At 44.0% G+C, this 18,826-nt stretch overlaps 1 protein-coding gene across 5 annotated transcripts in view; it reads right to left on the bottom strand.

Moving 5' to 3' along the window:
- Positions 1–18,120, bottom strand: part of DGKI (diacylglycerol kinase iota) — a 459,796-nt gene extending 441,676 nt beyond the window's left edge. For 4 of the 5 annotated variants that reach the window (XR_009565254.1, XR_009565255.1, XM_060305263.1 and 1 more), the window contains exon 1: positions 17,698–18,120. Coding sequence is in view for 2 of the 5 variants with exons in the window: in XM_060305263.1 (XP_060161246.1) it covers positions 17,698–18,113 (416 nt within the window). In the remaining 3 variants the exon portion in view is untranslated. The remainder of the gene's footprint in view (positions 1–17,697) is intronic. The other variant, XM_060305265.1, reaches the window with a different exon arrangement.
- Positions 18,121–18,826: the final 706 nt, after the last annotated feature.

The raw sequence follows: 18,826 nt of genomic DNA, 5'->3' as shown, positions 1-18,826 counted from the left end.
AGGCACCTGTTTCTTCTCCTAAAATCACTGAGCCACAGGAGCATATGCTATATGGAGACACGAAGTGCAGTTGCTATAAAAATGAAATGCTATTCTGGGAATACCTATGTCATTCCTTGAGCCGAATCTCCTTTACAGTGACATGGCTGCTGTTTAGCAACTAATGCAAAGGAGGAGCCCGAAGAGTCCTCTCTCTTCTCTTCCTTTCCCCCCTGTAGGAGGAGTACTAAACATCCAGCATCATGCCGGTGGTGCCACTGTACGGTTTTCATGTAAACAGAATCATGAGGGTGATAATTAGGTCATCGTCCTCGTCAATGCGATATGGACCTGGTATGCCAGCCAGTGGTGGATTCCAACGTTGTTCATCGTGGTGAACAACTGAGAGAAGTTCAAGTAAGCAAAATGAACAGGACGGAAGTGTTGAGAACTCTCTTTCCAAAGAGCAGTGCAAGGAGGCAGGGCACTGAAGTGAAGGGAACGCGGGACTTCAAATCCAAAAACTAGACTAAGCCTGGCAATGCCCCGTCACTGGCATGTGACCGTGGGGCAGGCACCTAGTGGTCGTGGCTGTTTCCTGTACTGTACACGGTCTATGAAAACAACACCTGCTCTACCACTCTACCTGTTTTGAGGGTAAAATTAGATCAATCATGTGAAAGCAATTCATAAATGGTAAAGCTCTAAAAGCACCAAACACATTTTTTATTATAAGTACCTAAATTTAGTCAGTATTAACAATTTAAGAAATCTGTTTTCTTTAAAAAAATAAATTCCCTTAGATTTTGTTATAATTCTGCACTGGCTCATAGAAAGCTTCTGTTTTAATCTTTAAATAGCTTTGACGTTTATTTTTGAACTAGAGATTTATTTTGCTAAGAAATTCTGAAGGTTTTCTTCAAATGTGAAAGAATGACTCAGGTTTTTTAAATGATCCTTTGGAACTTTCTAGGTGTCTATAACTACACACACGAATATATTTATGAATTCTAAAACATGCTGTTATGGAAAAACTTATATTCCAAGTACCTGAAGCCTGAATAGGCCCTTCAGTTAAAGGAGAAAGACTCAACTCTTCTTAGAATATTTAAAAAAAAAAAAAAAAGTACCTACTATGCCATTTCAGCCACACAAAGTGCACATAAATTGTTCCTAACTTCTTCACTGGACCCCAAGTCACTGAACTATTACCTACCTCCCTTCAAGTTCCACTCTGATTATAAGAACTCATAAGGTCTTGTACTGGAGGTGGAATTGGAATCCATGAGTACCAGGCTATAATCCCTGCAAATCATTTCCTGGCCTCAGAAAACTGGATTTATTCCCCCATTCATACAATGGAAAATTCATATAGTTTTAAAAAGAACCACCAAGGAAAGCTCTGTCTTGGCCTCCTTACAATTGCCAGTAGCATGTAGCTATTCACAGGGCTGAGTCTATGCTTGAACAGGGAAGGAATTCTTGTTTTCTTAGCCAATCAACCTTTGTAAAGCCAATCAACCTTTCTCTCTGTCCTGTGTTAGGACTGCCTGGGCCCACTACGATGAAACACACAGCTCTCTCCTCCCAAGGGACTTTGGTCTAATAAACTACTAGACGGTAGAAATATGGCTATTTGCACACAGGAAATGGAAAAGGGTGAAGAAGAACCAAAGTGAAAAACTGTATTAGGGAGGCAATAAGCAAATATGGGCATAGATCTAAACTCTGCCATTTAACTGGCTTTGTGACCTCAGGCAAGTTGCTTAAAGTCTAAGCCCTAATGTCCTTATCTGTAAAATGGAAATAATAATAGTTCCTACTCAATTGAGGGTTAAATGAAATACTATATATAAAATGTTTAACAGCTCTCGACACAGATTAAGCATTTCATAAAATCAGTAACTTGTACTAATTAATATTCACACAAGTAGGTAGGTAAGTAAATTAACACTTGCAGTCCAATTTGAAGCAAGAAAAGCTTTTTCCTTCTCTTAGCTGCACTGCAAAAGAACTCTGGAAGTACACAGGCTGTCTTTGCAGTCTCAGGGAACAGTCTACCAGTGGCTACTGGGAAGGATGAGAACAGTGATGTCTGCTGCTTTTTGGTCATTGGGAGGAAAGGCAGGGTGCATTGGGAAGGTAGGTGGCCCCATGGGTGTTCACTCTGCCCAGGAAGACCATGCTCTGCAGCTTTTGGGGTTCAAGGTTCTTCTGCTTCCTGTCTAACTTCAGGTGCTGAAGACGGTGCTTCCACTGGAGAGAAACAAAAATACACTACAGCTTACTGATTGAGAGGGGGCCAATTTAAAAGGAAGAAACTGTTTTAAATCAGGCTGTCTTCTTAAAAACCTCTAAAGGAAGTGCTCTCTGTCTGAGAGATTGCCTGAAACCCTGTCATGTACATAGTACAATGATAAGAACAAAGTCCTTTCAATTTGAAGAATTTTCCAGAAGTTTGTCTCCAAGTGATACACGGAACCTTTCCAACTGCTTCCAGTTAAGCTTCTGTAAAGCTCCTTTTTTTAAAATCTTTAAATAAATTGCTTTCAAGTGTTTTTAAAACAAAAATTAATTTTTCCGTAGAATTTTGACATCTTATGTACAAAGCAATGACACATTTTAAAATGCTCTTTGGACCTTGCAAGAAGTCTTTTTTCTGGCTATTTCCCGAAGATCTACATGATACACAAAAGCAACCAAACTGCCCCATCTTTGCCTTTTGAAGAAAAAAAATGGATTCACTTCCTCAATGCTTACTTCACAGTCCTGAGCCAGTTTTATTTGCTCAACAAATATTGAATAATCTTCTAAAATTAAAAAAAATAAAATATGTTGTTTGGTCTGGCTGAGATAACCGATAGCACACCCCAGAAGCTGAGCCTTCCATTTCTGAAATAATCCAGGACAGGTAGCATCTGGGAGCTTTTTTCTCTGATTGCCGGGACACTGCAGCCAGCCATTGTCTGCACATACAAAGAAGACATCATCCAGCCAGGCCAGAAGACTAATAACCTCTTTCCTGGGGTCCCTGGTGACAACTCTATTTCTAGTACCTCTGGCTTTATCTACTTGTCTATTCCTGACACTGGGAAGCTCTGAGACCCTCGTTCCCCAGCCTTCCACGTCTGGCTTCCTGCTCCCAGCCGACCAGCTGGGCTGTGGGCTGCTGCTCCCTGATTCCTCTGCTCACTGCGCCTGTCTTCTGCGACCTTGGCCTTCTGCCTGATCCGATTTCCAGAGCACCCGGGAGGAGCTTTCTCCTCTTCACATCCTCTAGTACGAGTGAACTAGTTTTTAATAAACCGTGAAAGGAAAAGTACATATTCTATACCTTAATGAATGCCAAGCCTGTAAATTAAATTTCCTAAGTGTATATCTATCTCATTTTCATATAATCTGAATAACTGTATCACTAGCTACCGACATTTGATGAATGTTCAATATTTTGAAGATTAAAAAAATGGGGAGTTTTCTGGTGGCGCAGTGGTTAAGAATCCACCTGCCAGTGCAGGAGACACGGGGTCGAGCCCTGATCTGGGACGACCCCACATGCCACGGAAGAGCTAAGCCTGTGAGCCACAACTACCGAGCCCACATGCCACAACTACTGAAGTCCATGCCCCTAGAGCCCGTGCTCCACAACAAGAGAAGCCACCACAATGAGAAGCCTGTGCACCGCAATGAAGAGTAGCCCCCGCTCACCGCGACCAGAGAAAGCCTGCGCGCAGCAACGAAGACCCGACACAGTCAAAAATAATAAATAAATAAATAAATGTATAAAAAAAGAAAAAAGAAAGAATAAAAAAACGAAATCTGCTCCTTAACTGGGCTTAAGTACGGATGATACCACCCTAACAAACACACTCACAGCACTTACTTTGTGACAGGGAGCACTATCAGTGTCAACCTTCAAACAATCATACAAGGTAGGTACTATGGTCATTACCGTTAGACAGGGAAACTACGGCATAGAGGCGTTAAGTAACTTGCCCATGGTCCCACAGCCGGCAGAGGTGGAGAACTGAACCCAAGAGGTAGGGCTCCAGAACCGGGGTTCCTAGCCACTACTCTACTCTGCCTCTCATAGAATTGAAGAGTAAGAACGGTAAGATTGATTGTGGTTTAATTATTACTGTTTTAAGCTTTGAATGTTTCCCCCTCCATCCAACAACAGCCAGACCGTTACTATTATAGCTTAACTTAGAATTGGTTCCTTATTTATGAGTCTGAAAATCTGAAGGCCATTCTCCACTTGAGCAAAACCCATGAACGTTAGGCCCCAGAACTCTCCAAGTCCCCCTCTGAAAGCCGCTGCCTTTCAAAAACAGTAGTTGCTCCATTTCAAAGGCTCACAAAACCTCAGGGCTGGAAGGAAAAAACATTCAAATTAATCTGCAAAGAGCCTTCTTCCCACCTCTACCCAACCACAGCTCCCTCCCTCAGCCAATACACACAGCCCTGATGGGTTGATTTTTTCTAAAATTACCCAAACAGTGCTCATGCCACCTCTCTGAACCCTACGGATGTCAGGAAACCCATCGGCCATTCTTCAGGGGCTTTATGTGTTACGTGAATAAAAAGTAGCTGGCACATTTTCAAAGACTTCGTTATTAAACAAGTTAAAAACAAAACAAAGGTTTAGTTTAGAGTCACGAAGTTGACTGAGGAATTCTTCCTAAAATAGCTTTTCCACAGCAGTCAGTCAGGTGAGTCGGAAGGAGAGAATGAGTGAAGTAACAATACGGAACGGAGGTCACGGGGGTAACCTCTGCGTGGCTGGACCACGGTCAGGGCGGATTCCGGGAACATAGGGCAGCCATCTTTCTGCACGTTCTAAGTTCTACTCACAGAAGGACAAGTCAACAGAACATTCCCTGAGGAGAAAATCAGTGATGCCCCTTGGAAAGGGATGAGACAGACAGAGAGCTGGAGAGCTAATTAGTGCTACTCAGAAGGCAAATTAAGGCCTTTTCTTTGACAAGCTGCAAACAGCTGGTTAAGCAAGAGATGCTGCCACCCGTCTCCAGCCTCCAATAGCTGGCCAGATGGCTGGCACAGGTACTCACACAGGAAGTTGTAAACAGAAACAGTCCTGGGCCGCTGGACAAAGTGTAAATGAGAGAAAGGCAGACCTTTCTCTGAGTAAAAAGGAAAAATCACAGCTGAGATGGACAGGGATAACATAGTAGTTTATTTAAAGAAGGCAATTAAATTCATTCATTCAATAAATATTTATCCAACACCTACTGAGCAATAAGAACAGGATTCAGAGATTCAAATGATAAGGTGCAATTTTTGTCCTCCAAGGAGCTAACAACTTAGCAGGGAAGCATACGACATTTAAAGTTAACCCTGTGCAAGGCACTGTGCCGAGTTCTCTACCTAAAGTAACTCATTTAATTCTAACAAACCTCTAAGAGAGGTATTACTATTACCACGTGAGCCTCAAAGGGGTGACATAACATTCCCAAGATCCGCTAGAACGTGCCAGGTTCAAATCCTAGTCTAATTCCCAGGAGATAAAATTACAATTCAGTCCTAACACAGCTGTTTAAAAGCATCATGTGAGGACAGGAGAGGACCAACCACCTACCACAAAAAGTGGACCCTTTTGAGTTCAAGCCTAAGGAGGAGTTTGCCGGATGAACAAGCCAGGGATGAGTTATGGGAGCGTTATGGGCAAACAGACCTAACTTGGCGTTTTTCTTTCTTTAATCTTCTATATTGCAAGGGTTTGTTATGCCTTGTAACAGACCCAACATTCCAGCCAGTTCAAACAATTCCAACCACATCCAACCATTTGAAATTTGCCCATTTTTATAGTGATTTCAAGCAAATTCAACTTCAAAGAAACATAAAAAGCCTAACAACTTAGATTTTCTTTCTTTTTTTTGCGGTACATGGGCCTCTCACTGTTGTGGCCTCACCCGTTGCGGAGCACAGGCTCCGGACGCACAGGCTCAGCGGTCATGGCTCACAGGCCCAGCCGCTCCGCGGCACGTGGGATCCTCCCGGACCGGGGCACGAACCCATGTCCCCTGCATCGGCAGGCGGACTCTCAACCACTGCGCCACCAGGGAAGCCCACAGCGTAGATTTTGCTTTACTCCTTACCTTCTTCCCCGAGCTATCCATTCATATACCACCATTAATGCAGTAACTACTGTCCTAAAATGACAGTTATAGGGTCTCAGAAAAAATAATTAGGATCAATGTTACCAATATAACACTGCATAAGAAAGCAAATGTCACAGCCCAACATGTAGGCAACGGTCCTGCCACATGTTTCCAGTCTCAGAGTGAGGGCTTCTGAACCCACTTCAAGGACACCTCAAGGTTGGGTAAGGAATGTGTATCCCAGATCCCAGTCCAGAAAAGCCTGGAAGGTGCAGCTAGCCTGGGTCCTCACTAGGAGTCCTCATTTTCTCAGATTAGAAAGTTGAGTTCCAAAGAGCTAGTTCTAGTCTAACTGAATCTGACCCTATGAGGCAATGCTGCTGTTGCCACAGCAGAAATGAACACCAACAAAGCTCCCATCACCTTCATCATCCCTTGAGGCCACAGAACACAGTGCTGTCACTCTCCCATGTGAAAACCGAGCCTCTAAAAGATCAATTAGAGCAGATTAAGGACTCTGGACAGAAGTTCGAGTGCAATCTTGCCTGGGGTGTGTCTTGATGGAGGAAGTGTACACTTAGCCAAGTCCTAAGTAATTACTGAAGAAGGAAACAGTAAACTGGAACCAAGTTTTGGGTTTTTTTTTTTAACATCTTTATTGGAGTATAATTGCTTTACAATGGTGTGTTAGTTTCTGCTTTATAACAAAGTGAATCAGCTATACGTATACATATATCCCCATATCCCCTCCCTCTTGAGTCTCCCTCCCACCCTCCCTATCCCACCCCTCTAGGTGGTCACAAAGCACCGAGCTGATCTCCCTGTGCTATGTGGCTGCTTCTCATTAGTTATCTATTTTACATTTGGTGGTGTATATATGTCCATGCCACTCTCTCACTTTGTCCCAGCTTAGCCTTCCCCCTCCCCGTGTCCTCAAGTCCATTCTCTACGTCTGCATCTTTATTCCTGTCCTGCCCCTAGGTTCATCAGAACCATTTCTTTCTTTTAGATTCCATTCATATGTGTTAGCATACAGTATTTGTTTTTCTCTTTCTGACTTACTTCACTCTGTATGACAGACTCTAGGTCCATCCACTTCACTACAGATAACTCAATTTCATTTCTTTTTATGTCTGAGTAATATTCCATTGTATATATGTGCCACATCTTCTTTATCCATTCATCTGTTGATGGGCGCTAAGGTTGCTTCCATGTCCTGGCTATTGTAAATAGTGCTGCAATGAATATTGTGGTACATGACTCTTTTTGAATTATGGTTTTCTCAGGGTATATGCCCAGTAGTGGGATTGCTGGGTCATATGGTAGTTCTATTTTTAGTTTTTTAAGGAACCTCCATACTGTTCTCCATAGTGGCTGTATCAATTTACATTCCCACCAACAATGCAAGTGGGTTACCTTTTCTCCTCACCCTCTCCAGCATTTGTTGTTTGTAGATTTTTTGATGATGGCCATTCTGACTGGTGTGAGGTGATACCTCATTGTAGTTTTGATTTGCGTTTCTCTAATAATTAGTGATGTTGAGCATGCTTTCATAGGTATGTTGGCAATCTGTATATCTTCTACGGAGAAATGTCTATGTAGGTCTTCTACCCATTTTTGGATTGGGTTGTTTACTTTTTTATATTGAGTTGCATGAACTGCTTGTATATTTTGGAGATTAATCCTTTGTCACTTGCTTCGTCTGCAAATATTTTCTCCCATTCTGAGGGTTGTCTTTTCATCTTGTTTATGGTTTCCTTTGCTGTGCAAAAGCTTTTAAGTTTCATTAGGTTCCATTTGTTTATTTTTGTTTTTATTTCCGTTTCTCTAGGAGGTGGGTCACAAAGGATCTTGCAGTGATTTATGTCAAAGAGTGTTCTGCCTATGTTTTCCTCTAAGAGTTTTATAGTGTCTAGCCTTACATTTAGGTCTTTAATCCATTTTGAGTTTATTTTTGTGTATGGTGTTAGGAAGTGTTCTAATTTCATTCTTTTACATGTACCTGTCCAGTTTTCCCAGCAACACTTATTGAAGAAACTGTCTTTTCTCCATTTTATATCCTTGCCTCCTTTACCAAAGATAAGGTGACCATACGTGCATGGGTTTATCTCTGGGCTTTCTATCCTGTTCCATTGATCTATAGTTCTGTTTTTGTGCCAGTACCATATTGTCTTGATTACTGTAGCTTCGTAGTATAGTCTGAAGTCAGGGAGCCTGATTCCTCCAGCTCCATTTTTCTTTCTCAAGATTGCTTTGGCTATTCAGGGACTTTTGTGTTTCCATACAGATTGTGAAATTTTTTTGTTCTAGTTCTGTGAAAAATGCCATTGGTAGTTTGATAGTGATTGCACTGAATCTGTAGATTGCTTGGGGTAGTAGAGTCATTTTCACAATGTTGATGCTTCCAACCCAAGAACATGGTATATCTCTCCATCTGTTTGATCATCTTTAATTTCTTTCCTCAATGTCTTATAGTTTTCTGCATACAGGTCTTTTGTCTCCTTAGGTAGATTTATTCCTAGGTATTTTATTCTTTTTGTTGCAATGGTAAATGGGAGTGTTTCCTTAATTTCTCTTTCAGATTTTTCATCATTAGTGCATAGGAATGCAAGAGATGTCTGTGCATTAATTTTGTATCCTGCTACTTTACCAAATTCACTGATTAGCTCTAGTAGTTTTCTGGTAGCATCTTTAGGATTCTCTATGTATAGTATGTCATCTGCAAACAGCAACAGTTTTACTTCTTCTTTTCCAATTTGGAGTCCTTTTTATTTCTTATTCTTCTCTGATTGCTGTGGCTAAAACTTCCAAAACTATGTTGCATAATAGTGGTGAGGATGGGCAACCCTGTCTTTTTCCTGATCTTAGAGGAATTGGTGTCAGTTTTTCACCACTGAGAATGATGTTGGCTGTGGGTTTATCATATATGACCTTTATTATGTTGAGGTAGGTTCCCTATATGCCTCCTTTCTGGAGAGTTTTTATGATAAATGTGTGTTGAATTTTGTCAAAAGCTTTTTCTGCATCTACTGAGATCATCATATGGTTTTTCCCCTTCAGTTTGTTAATATGATGTATCATGTTGATTGATTTGCGTATATATTAAAGAATCCTTGCATTCCTGGGATAAACCCCACTTGATCATGGTGTATGATCCTTTTAATGTGCTGTTGGATTCTGTTTGCTAGTATTTTGTTGAGGATTTTTGCATCTATGTTCATCAGTGATATTGGTCTGTCGTTTTCTTTTTTTGTGACATCTTTGTCTGGTTTTGGTATCAGGGTGATGGTGGCCTTGTAGAATGAGTTTGGGAGTGTTCCTCCCTCTGCTATATTTTGGAAGAGTTTGAGAGGATGGGTGTTAGCTCTGCTCTAAATGTTTGATAGAATTCACCTGTGAAGCCATCTGGTCTTGAGCTTTTGTTTGTTGGAAGATTTTAAACACAGTTTCCATTTCAGTGCTTGTGACTGGTCTGTTTATATTTTCTATTTCTTCCTGTTCAGTCTTGGAAGGTTGTGCTTTTCTAAGAATTTGTCCATTTCTTCCAGGTTGTCCATTTTATTGGCATACAGTTGCTTACAGTAATCTCTCCAGATCCTTTGTATTTCTGCAGTGGCAGGTGTTACTTCTCCTTTTTCATTTCTAATTCTGTTGATTTGAGTCTTCTCCCTTTTTTTCTTGATGAGTGTGGCTATGGTTTATCTATTTTGTTTATCTTCTCAAAGAACCAGCTTTTAGTTTTATTGATCTGTGCTATCGTTTCCTTCATTTCTTTCTCATTTATTTCTGATCTAATCTTTATGATTTCTTTCTTTCTGCTAACTGTGGGGTTTTTGTTGTTCTTCTTCTTCTTTCTCTCATTGCTTTAGGTGTAAGGTTAGGTTATTTGAGATTTTTCTTGCTTCTTGAGGTAGGATTGTATTCCTATAAACTTCCCTCTTAGAAGTGCTTTTGTTGCATCCCATAGGTTTTGGGTCATTGTGTTTTCAATGTCATTTGTTTCTAGGTATTTTTTTATTTCCTCTTTGATTTCTTCAGTGATCTGTTGGTTATTTAGTAGTGTATTGTTTAGCCTCTATGTATTTGTATTTTTTACATTTTTTTGTCCTGTAATTGATATATAGTCTCATAACGTTGTGGTCGGAAAAGACACTTGATACGATTTCAATTTCTTAAATTTACGAAGGCTTCATTTGTGACCCAAGATATGGTCTATCCCGGGGAATGTTCCATGAGCACTTGAGAAGAAAGTGTATTCTGTTGTTTTTGGAATGGAATGTCCCTATAAATATCAATTAAGTCCATCTTGTCTAATGTGTCATTTAAACCTTACATTTCCTTACTTACTTTCATTTTGGATGATCTGTTCATTGGTAAAAGTGGGGTGTTAAAGTCCCCTACTATTATTGTGTTACTGTCAATTACCCCTTTTATGGCTATTAGCATTTGCCTTATGTATTGAGGTGCTCCTATGTTGGGTGCATAAATATTTACAATTGTTATATCTCCTTCTTGGATTGATCCCTTGATCATTATTTAGTGTCCTTCTTTGTCTCCTGTAATAGTCTTTATTTTAAAGTCTATTTTGTCTGATATAGAATTGCTACTCCAGCTTTCTTTTGATTTCCATTTGCATGGAATATCTTTTTCCATCCCCTCACTTTCAGTCTGTATGTGTCTCTAGGTCTGAAGTGAGTCTCTTGTAGACAGCATATATATGGGTCTTGTTTTTATATCCATTCAGCCAATCTATGTATTTTGGTTGGAGCATTTAATCCATTTACATTTAAGGTAGTTATCGATACGTATGTTCCTATTACCATTTTCTTAATTGTTCTGGGTTTGTTTTTGTAGGTCTTTTCCTTCTCTTGTATTTCCTGCCTAGAGAAGTTCCTTTAGTGTTTGCTATAAAGCTGATTTGGTGGTGTTGAACTCTCTTAACTTTTGCTTGTCTGTAAAGGTTTTAATTTCTCTGTCAAATCTGAATGAGATCCTTGCTGGGTAGAGTAATCTTGGTTGTAGTTTTTTCCCTTTCATCATTTTAAATATGTCTTGTCACTCCCTTCTGGCTTGCAGAGTTTCTGCTGAAAGATCAGCTGTTAACCTTATGGGGGTTCCCTTGTATGTTATTTGTTGCTTTTCCCTTGCTGCTTTTAATATTTTTTCTTTGTTTTTAATTTTGATAGTTTGATTAATATGTGTCTTGGCATGTTTATCCTTGGATTTATCCTGTATAGGACTCTCTGCACTTCCTGGACTTGATTGACTATTTCCTTTCCCACGTTAGGGAAGTTTTCAACTATAATCTCTTCAAATATTTTCTCAGACCCTTCCTTTTTCTCTTCTTCTTCTGGGACCCTTATAATTCGAATGTTGGTACATTTAATGTTGTCCCAGAGGTCTCTGAGACTGTCCTCAAGTCTTTTCATTCTTTTTTCTTTATGCTGCTCTGCATAGTTATTTCCACTATTTTGTCTTCCAGGTCACTTATCCGTCCTTCTGCCTCAGTTATTTCCACTATTTCCACTATTTTGTCTTCCAGGTCACTTATCCGTCCTTCTGCCTCAGTTATTGTGCTATTGATTCCTTCTAGAGATTTTTTTTTTTTTTCGGTACGTGGGCCTCTCACTGTTGTGGCCTCTCCCATTGTGGAGCACAGGCTCCGGACGCGCAGACTCAGAGGCCATGGCTCACGGGCCCAGCCGCTCCGCAGCATGTGGGATCTTCCCAGACCGGGGCACAAACCCATGTCCCCTGCGTCAGCAGGCAGACTCTCAACCACTGCGCCACCAGGGAAGCCCTTAGAGAATTTTTAATTTCATTTATTGTATTGTTCATCATTGTTTGTTTGCTCTTTAGTTCTTCTAGGTCCATGTTAAATGTTTCTTGTATTTTCTCCATTCTATTTCCAAGATTTTGGATCATCTTTATTATCATTACTCTGAATTCTTTTTCAGGTAGACTGACTATTTCCTCTTCATTTGTTTGGTCTGGTGGGTTTTTACCTTGCTCTTTCATCTGCTGCATATTTCTTTGCCCTCTCATTTTGTTTAACTTACTGTGTTTGGAATCTCCTTTTCACAGGCTGCAGATTCGTAGTTCCCATTGTTTTTGGTGTCTGACCCCAGTGGGTAAGGTTGGTTCAGTGGCTTGTGTAGGCTTCCTGGTGGAGGGGACTGGTGCCTGTGTTCTGGTGGGTGGGGCTGGATGTTGTCTTTCTGGTGGACAGTGCCACATCCGGTGGTGTGTTTTGGGGTGTCTGTGAACTTAGTACGATTTTAGGCAGCCTCTTTGCTAATGGATGGAGTTGTGTTCCTGTCTTGCTCGTTGTTTGGCACGGGCCATCCAGCACTGGAGCTTGCTGGCCATTGGGCGGAGCTGGGTGTTAGCGTTGAGACAGAGATCTCTGGGAGAGCTCTCGCCAACTGATATTGTGTGGGGCCAGGAGGTCTCTGGTGGACCAGTGTCCTGAACTCAGCTCTCCCACCTCAGAGGCTCAGGCCTGACACCCAGCTGGAGCACCAAGACCCTATCAGCCACATGGCCAGGTATGTGGGGATTTTCTTGCCTTTTGGGAAGTCTGAGGTCTTCTGCCAATGTTCAGTAGCTGTTCTGTAGGAGCTGTTCCGCATGTAGATGTATTTCTGATGTATCTGTGGGTAGGAAAGCGACCTCCGTGTCTTACTCCTCCGCCATCTTGAAGGTCCCCCTTCAATAGGAGACTCCACTGAAGATGCCAACCTCCACAAGAGCTAGAGGTGCAGAGGCATTTGTTTCAGAGGGTTTGCAGCTTGCTTTTTTTTTTCTTTTCCTTTGTGCTTTGTCTAGTTTCACTTGTTCACAAGGTGCTTCATGCTGAGGCCTCACACCCAGCACTTTAGATCAGAGTGCCTAGTAAGAAATGGCTGCGCTGACACCTCCAAAAGCCAAATTTTTAAAAACCTCCTTTCCCCAGCTCAGTGTGAAGGAAGGTCTTCTCCAGGCACATGCCACCAAGAAGGCAGGGCTGCCTTTCCACCTTGCTCCCCATCCAGGGATATGGTTTCACCCAGGGAGCGGGTGACCACCAGCACTTCTCATTTCCAGCCCGCAGCTCTGTCTTCCAGAAGCACTATTCCAGGCAGGCTTGGACAAGAGAACCTGTCTTCTTTCCTCAACTCAACTCCCATTCACAGAGAGGAAACTCTAGTCCAGGGGCAGTAGGTAGAGAATCTAGAACAAAGGTTTTAATCTGATCCTGAAGTCTCTAGATATCAAACAAATGTGTAAAGAGCAGACAAAAAAATTCAAAAATAAAATAAAAGTATTTACAAAGGAGGATGCTTCATACTGATATTCAGGAAAAGAAAACTTCCCCCCATACAATATTGATTCTCATACAAGGAAGAACAATGTCCATGCTCTCCTACTTGGCTTTCAACATTCCAATAGTCTTTCCTAAAAATCACAATCTTGTGTTGCAGGATAATACTCAAAACGGAAATACTTTGTTCTTATCAACCTGTAAAGAGTGATAGACCCTTTTTTAGCTTGCAGCGTAATCTAAGAAGTAAAGGCTCCTTGCTGCTACTTTTATCTCATACCAAAAACTCCCTTTCAGGAAGGTCTGGTATTACCATCCTGGTTTATAAGTAGAGAAACTGAAGCACAGGCATTACTAACTCATAAGTAATGGTAACTGTCCAGTCCTCCTTACAAACAAAATCACACTTCAACATTTATTCTGTGCTGCTCAAAGAGGTACAGACAGGCCAGCTCTTCCCTGGATCTAGGTTCACCTACACAACTCCTGTGTAGTTTTTATTAAAAGGCGTATAAAATTCTAACCTGGGTATCTTCACAGAGATGGCAGGTGTCATGCAGGTGGTTTTGTTCTCAGAAGCAAAAGCAATATATTTTCTGGTGATCATGAATTTATATTCATTTCTATCTCAGAAAGAGTAGAGGAGTTACTTAAAATTATATGGCCAAAGGGACACAGTCCAAAGAAAAAAGTATACAAGAGATAATAAATAATGACCTGTGATATATTACAGAAGAGATCAAAGAACAGCTTACGCTGCACACACCCATGCAAACAGATACCCAAGGGAAGAGTTCGAGCCAGAAGTGAATGGTTAGGGAAGCATGATGGTGTGTAAAGAGAATGTCATTTAGAGTCAGATCTGGGTTTAAAGCTGCCTCTTACCCAAGGTCTAAGCCTCAGGTCCATTTATTTATAAAATGGAAATAACCATAATCACGTCATAAAACTGTCACTGAATAGTAAATAAGATATAACATGCAAGAATACTTAGCGCAGTGCCTGTACACAGAAGACAGTGAACATCAGCTACCTTCTCCTTCCCCTCCCCTGCATGTTTCTAAATGATTTTTTTGAAATTTTACTGACTTTAATGGGAATTCTTACAGTGGTTAAAAAAAAACAGTTCCTACACATTACATAGTCATCGGCACATATGTATCTGTTGCAGCACCATAATTTGCAAAGAAAAAGGAAGTAGTAATTTTAAGAGAAAAGTACCAGCTCACTTGCACTGCCTTCTAAAACCTTCAGCTTTACAATCTACGGAGACTATTTGCTCTAGGGGAGCAGAACCTGAAATAAAGGAAATATTCTCATGAGGAAAATGGTTCCCCAAAAAAGAAAGAGAAGATAATGAGGGGAAATCGAGGGGTATATAAAGGAGTTTATTTTACTTAACAAAGTAAAAGTCGAGCAAAATGAATAATCTGCCTCCAGAAATGGTTATTTAAAGGTTTTCTGTAAAGGGCTCTGGTTCCTAAAAAGACAGGAGTCATTGCATATGCCCACCCACTCCTCATTTATTTTTAAACCCTAGCTTATATGTTCCTTAGCAACAGAAGGAGCAGATGAGACCCCCCCACACACACGCACACGCACACCATCTCCCCCAGCCCCCTTCTTCTCTCCTGTCAAGTGTCATTCCGCAAATACCCATGTTCTTCAAAAGATTTTTTTGACCACCTGCAGATCTCTTCTTCCCCACCTCAAATGATCCCCCTTACACAGCAGCCATACTTCACACCCTAACTCAACCCCTTCACTTAGATTCCATTCTGTGAGGTCTTCCTGACCCCTCTCCATCAACTTCCACCAGAAGCCATCCTCAGGTGCCCCCCAGAAGTGAGGGGATGTGGTCCTCACTGAGAAGCCAATGCCCAGCTCCAGCCAAAGCTGCTCTTTTCTTTCAGACCATTCCTTAACCCACCAGCGAAATGGCCGGGCCCAGCTACAACAGAGTCCAACATAAATGGCTGCCCTGGTGAATGGGTAGGCCATTCACCATGACTCTAAAAAAATCATCATCATCATCAAAATGGAGACACTCTCCAGGTTACCCAGGACAAACACGTGCCAGATGAAATGCCTACCTTCTGCTGTCTTTTCTCTGACTTTGGGACTGCCTGGCCTTGTTTGGCTGGGCATGGCTTATGAGTTCAAAGATCAATTGTTCAGCCTTTGGAGACAAGGAGCAGAGCAGCAATCCTCAGACATTAGTGTGCTTATGCATTGCCTGAGGAGACTGTTAAAAATTCCTACCCACAGAGAGCTTGATTTTGTAAGTGGGGGGTGGTGGGCATTTTTAACCAGCCACCTGAGGTGATGCTGTTGCAGGAGCCTTCCTGAATTGGGGACTGTAAAGCTTTATTTAAAAGGAAATGATGTTCACAAAGTGGGATCCACCTCTGTGATTGTAAGGCAGATGCGGTGTTATCCTTTTGCTAGAAAAACACCGCGTCTCTGGGTCGATGTCTATGTTTGCGTGTGCACACCCTTACACATGCATGTGTGAGCATGCAACCCAGAAAGCCATGGCCTCACAGAGCACTCATTTCCAAGAGAGAGGCTCAGGGAATGACCCCTGCCAAGAAGCGAGCTGAAATGATTTCCCTTGCAAACTCTGGCTTTGTAGCCCTACCCAGTGAGGTGTCACGATGATGAATACCAATGACACAGGAACGATTCTGGGCCCAGGAGCCCAGACCCACAATGTGCTCTGCGTTATCAACCGTCCCTTCCAACTCGCAGTTCCTAAATTAGGCTGAATGTAGCCCCTGGTCCCCTAAGGGCCAGACAGGCCATCATAGCTTAGAAGTAGAACTGCCTGTGTCCTAGCATACCTCCCTAGAGCTACCTCACTCTCCACCACGTGTCTATTTTTAGAAACCAAAAATATAAAGAGAAAGATCCATTTCATCCTGATCTACATGAGTAACTAAAAGAGCAAGTCAGGTGGGAAACTCCCTCAATGCACAGTGAACAAAACGCACATGGGGGATGAGGGCGCAACACCCTCCCCAGGAAGGCCGTTTCGGAGTCGTCAGGCGCCAACACTGAGACACAGAGCACATGCCCTAGTGACCGGGGCCTCCAGTCCAGGCAATGCCAACGGGGATCCCGGTGATTCACACACATGCTCCCAGAAATACAACACACACCCTCACAAACCCACACACCGCTGTCATCTGCTTTTGCTTACATAACACCACATGGTGTGACAGGCTTAAAACTTTATAAGCACTTCTGGAAAGGACTGCTAACTTAAAATGAGGAGGGTCACAAAGATGCTTTTACTGACCCCTTTTCAAGAAATACTCCAGGGCCAAGGAAGTGCACATCTTTGTAATTCTATGCTTGTTTATCACCTCAACTTTTAAAATTAACAAGCAGTAAGGGTCTCCAAAACTCTCCAAATCTATCAATACCTTTATTCTTGCCTTAAGGTGGGGGGCAGGGGGGAGGAGAGAACCTACTGGATCCTCATTTCTCATTCGTGAATCCTGACACAATTTGGGGTAGTCTTTTGGCATCATTCGGTGGCCATTTACCCCACACTGTCCTTGTCTTGTAAATACACCCATCCTAGGGGCAAGCACGGCCCCATTCTCTCCCCCATCCCTTGCTCGCCAGCAGGCTTCCCAAGTCGTCCTTCTGGGCACACCCAGGAGAGAGGGAAAGACCACGTGTGCGTGTGACCCTCCGGAACCAGTTGCGAATCTACAGACACAGATTCACAATGACTCTTCCTTAATGGGATATTTCAATGCAGGTTCAACTTCCATAAGGATTTCTCTTCAGGATAGAACGCTGTTCTTTTCTGCCTGTCCGTGATCTCAAGTATCAAGTTAGTGCCAAAGGTTCACCCAGTAAAATCGGCAAGGTAGGGGGAGTGGTTGAAGATGACCCCGGCGTAGGGACAACTTTGAGGACTTCTCTCAAGAAAACCTGGCATATGTGTGTATGCACCCCGCTCCCACACACACACACACACACACACACACACACACACACGCATTTTTACTGTTGTTGTTCTGACCTCAGGGACTCAGTCTTCTCTCCAGTTCCGGGGGGGAAACCTGGCGCACGTAGCTTCCCTCCAGCCCAGAAGGATGGGATGAGAAGTGAACACATAGCCCAGAAGGGGGAGGGAGAAGGAAAGAGAGAGAGGGAGGGAGGCAGAGAGAGAGGGCGCCAGGTGCCCCCAAGTCCGAGGAAGCGCCTTTCGGGGGCGCAGAGAGGGTCTCGCACACCGCGGCGGCACCTGCCTCCCGGCTGCCGGGCTCGCGTTCCTACCTGTAAGAGACCTGCTTCCGGAAAGTTAAGTTCCGCAGCTTCTCCTCCAGCGCCTCGTCCTTCTCTTTCGGGCCGGCGGCCCCGGGCTCTTCCAGGGCAGCGGCCCCAGCCGCCGCCGCTGCCGCCGCCGCTGCCCCCGCGCCCCTCGGGTCCGCACCGCCCTCGGCGCCCAGGCAGCAGCTCCCGGCGCCGCTTCCGCTGCTGCTGCTGCCGCCCGTTGCCCCCTTCTCCTCTGCCGCCGAGGAGCTGGGGTTCATGGCGACCGCTCCGGCGGCCGCGGAGGGAGCCGAGGCGGCGCCGCTGCAAAAGCCGGACAGACGAACAGCGCTGACGGCGGCCGCCACCGCCGGAGAGCGAACAGGTCTGCGCGCCGCTGGCAGGGGCGGCAAATGGCAGCCCCTTCCCGCAGCATCCATCCGCGGCTGCCCCGCACCGGGGCATTGTGGGAAACTCCGTGCCTCCACTCCCCCTCCCCGACCAATCAGAGGCCACCTCCCTCCGCCTGCCCCTCCCTCCCCGCTGCAAACCCGCGCCCTCCCGCCCCCCTGGCCTTTTCCTAAATCGGGGGCACCGGCCAGGGCCGAACCTGAACTCTGCCCTGAGGCGTCGGGTCGCCGGAGAGATAAACAGAGGGCAGGTGATGAGGAGGCGCTGGGCTGGGGGCGCGCGGACACTGGCAGAAAGAGAGGAGAGCTCCGGAGGGAAATTCGGAGGACAGCGTGCCGCACCCCGGTTAAGACACGAGGAAGCGGAGACCGGGAAGGGAGAGGTGCCCTGCCCAGGCAGCCGGCCCGGGAGCGGTAGCGCCCATCTTCGTCCCCGTCCCCTGATGCCTGAAGTCCAGGGCGGCATTCTCCCCACCGCCGCTACCCGACCGTGCAGAGCCGGAGCCTGGCAGAAGCCTCCCTACGTGGGAAACCTCGGGGGGGAATGCAGCGGGCGCGTGGTCGGGGCGAACCTGGGAGAGAATTCGTGAGCAGGGTAAATTAAGGGATGAGGAGGAGGTCCAGTTTAAGATGCAGGCGAAGCGCCTACCTCGTCTCGCAGGGCGAGGTCTGGGACCCTTTCATCCCTGAATCTCCCAGCCCAGAGCCTTCCTTACACATAGAAAGATCTTCCTAAACAGCTG

This window comes from Globicephala melas, chromosome 9, assembly GCF_963455315.2.
Source record: "Globicephala melas chromosome 9, mGloMel1.2, whole genome shotgun sequence".
Lineage (NCBI taxonomy): Eukaryota > Metazoa > Chordata > Mammalia > Artiodactyla > Delphinidae > Globicephala > Globicephala melas.
This window is presented reverse-complemented; position numbering and strand designations above follow the sequence as displayed.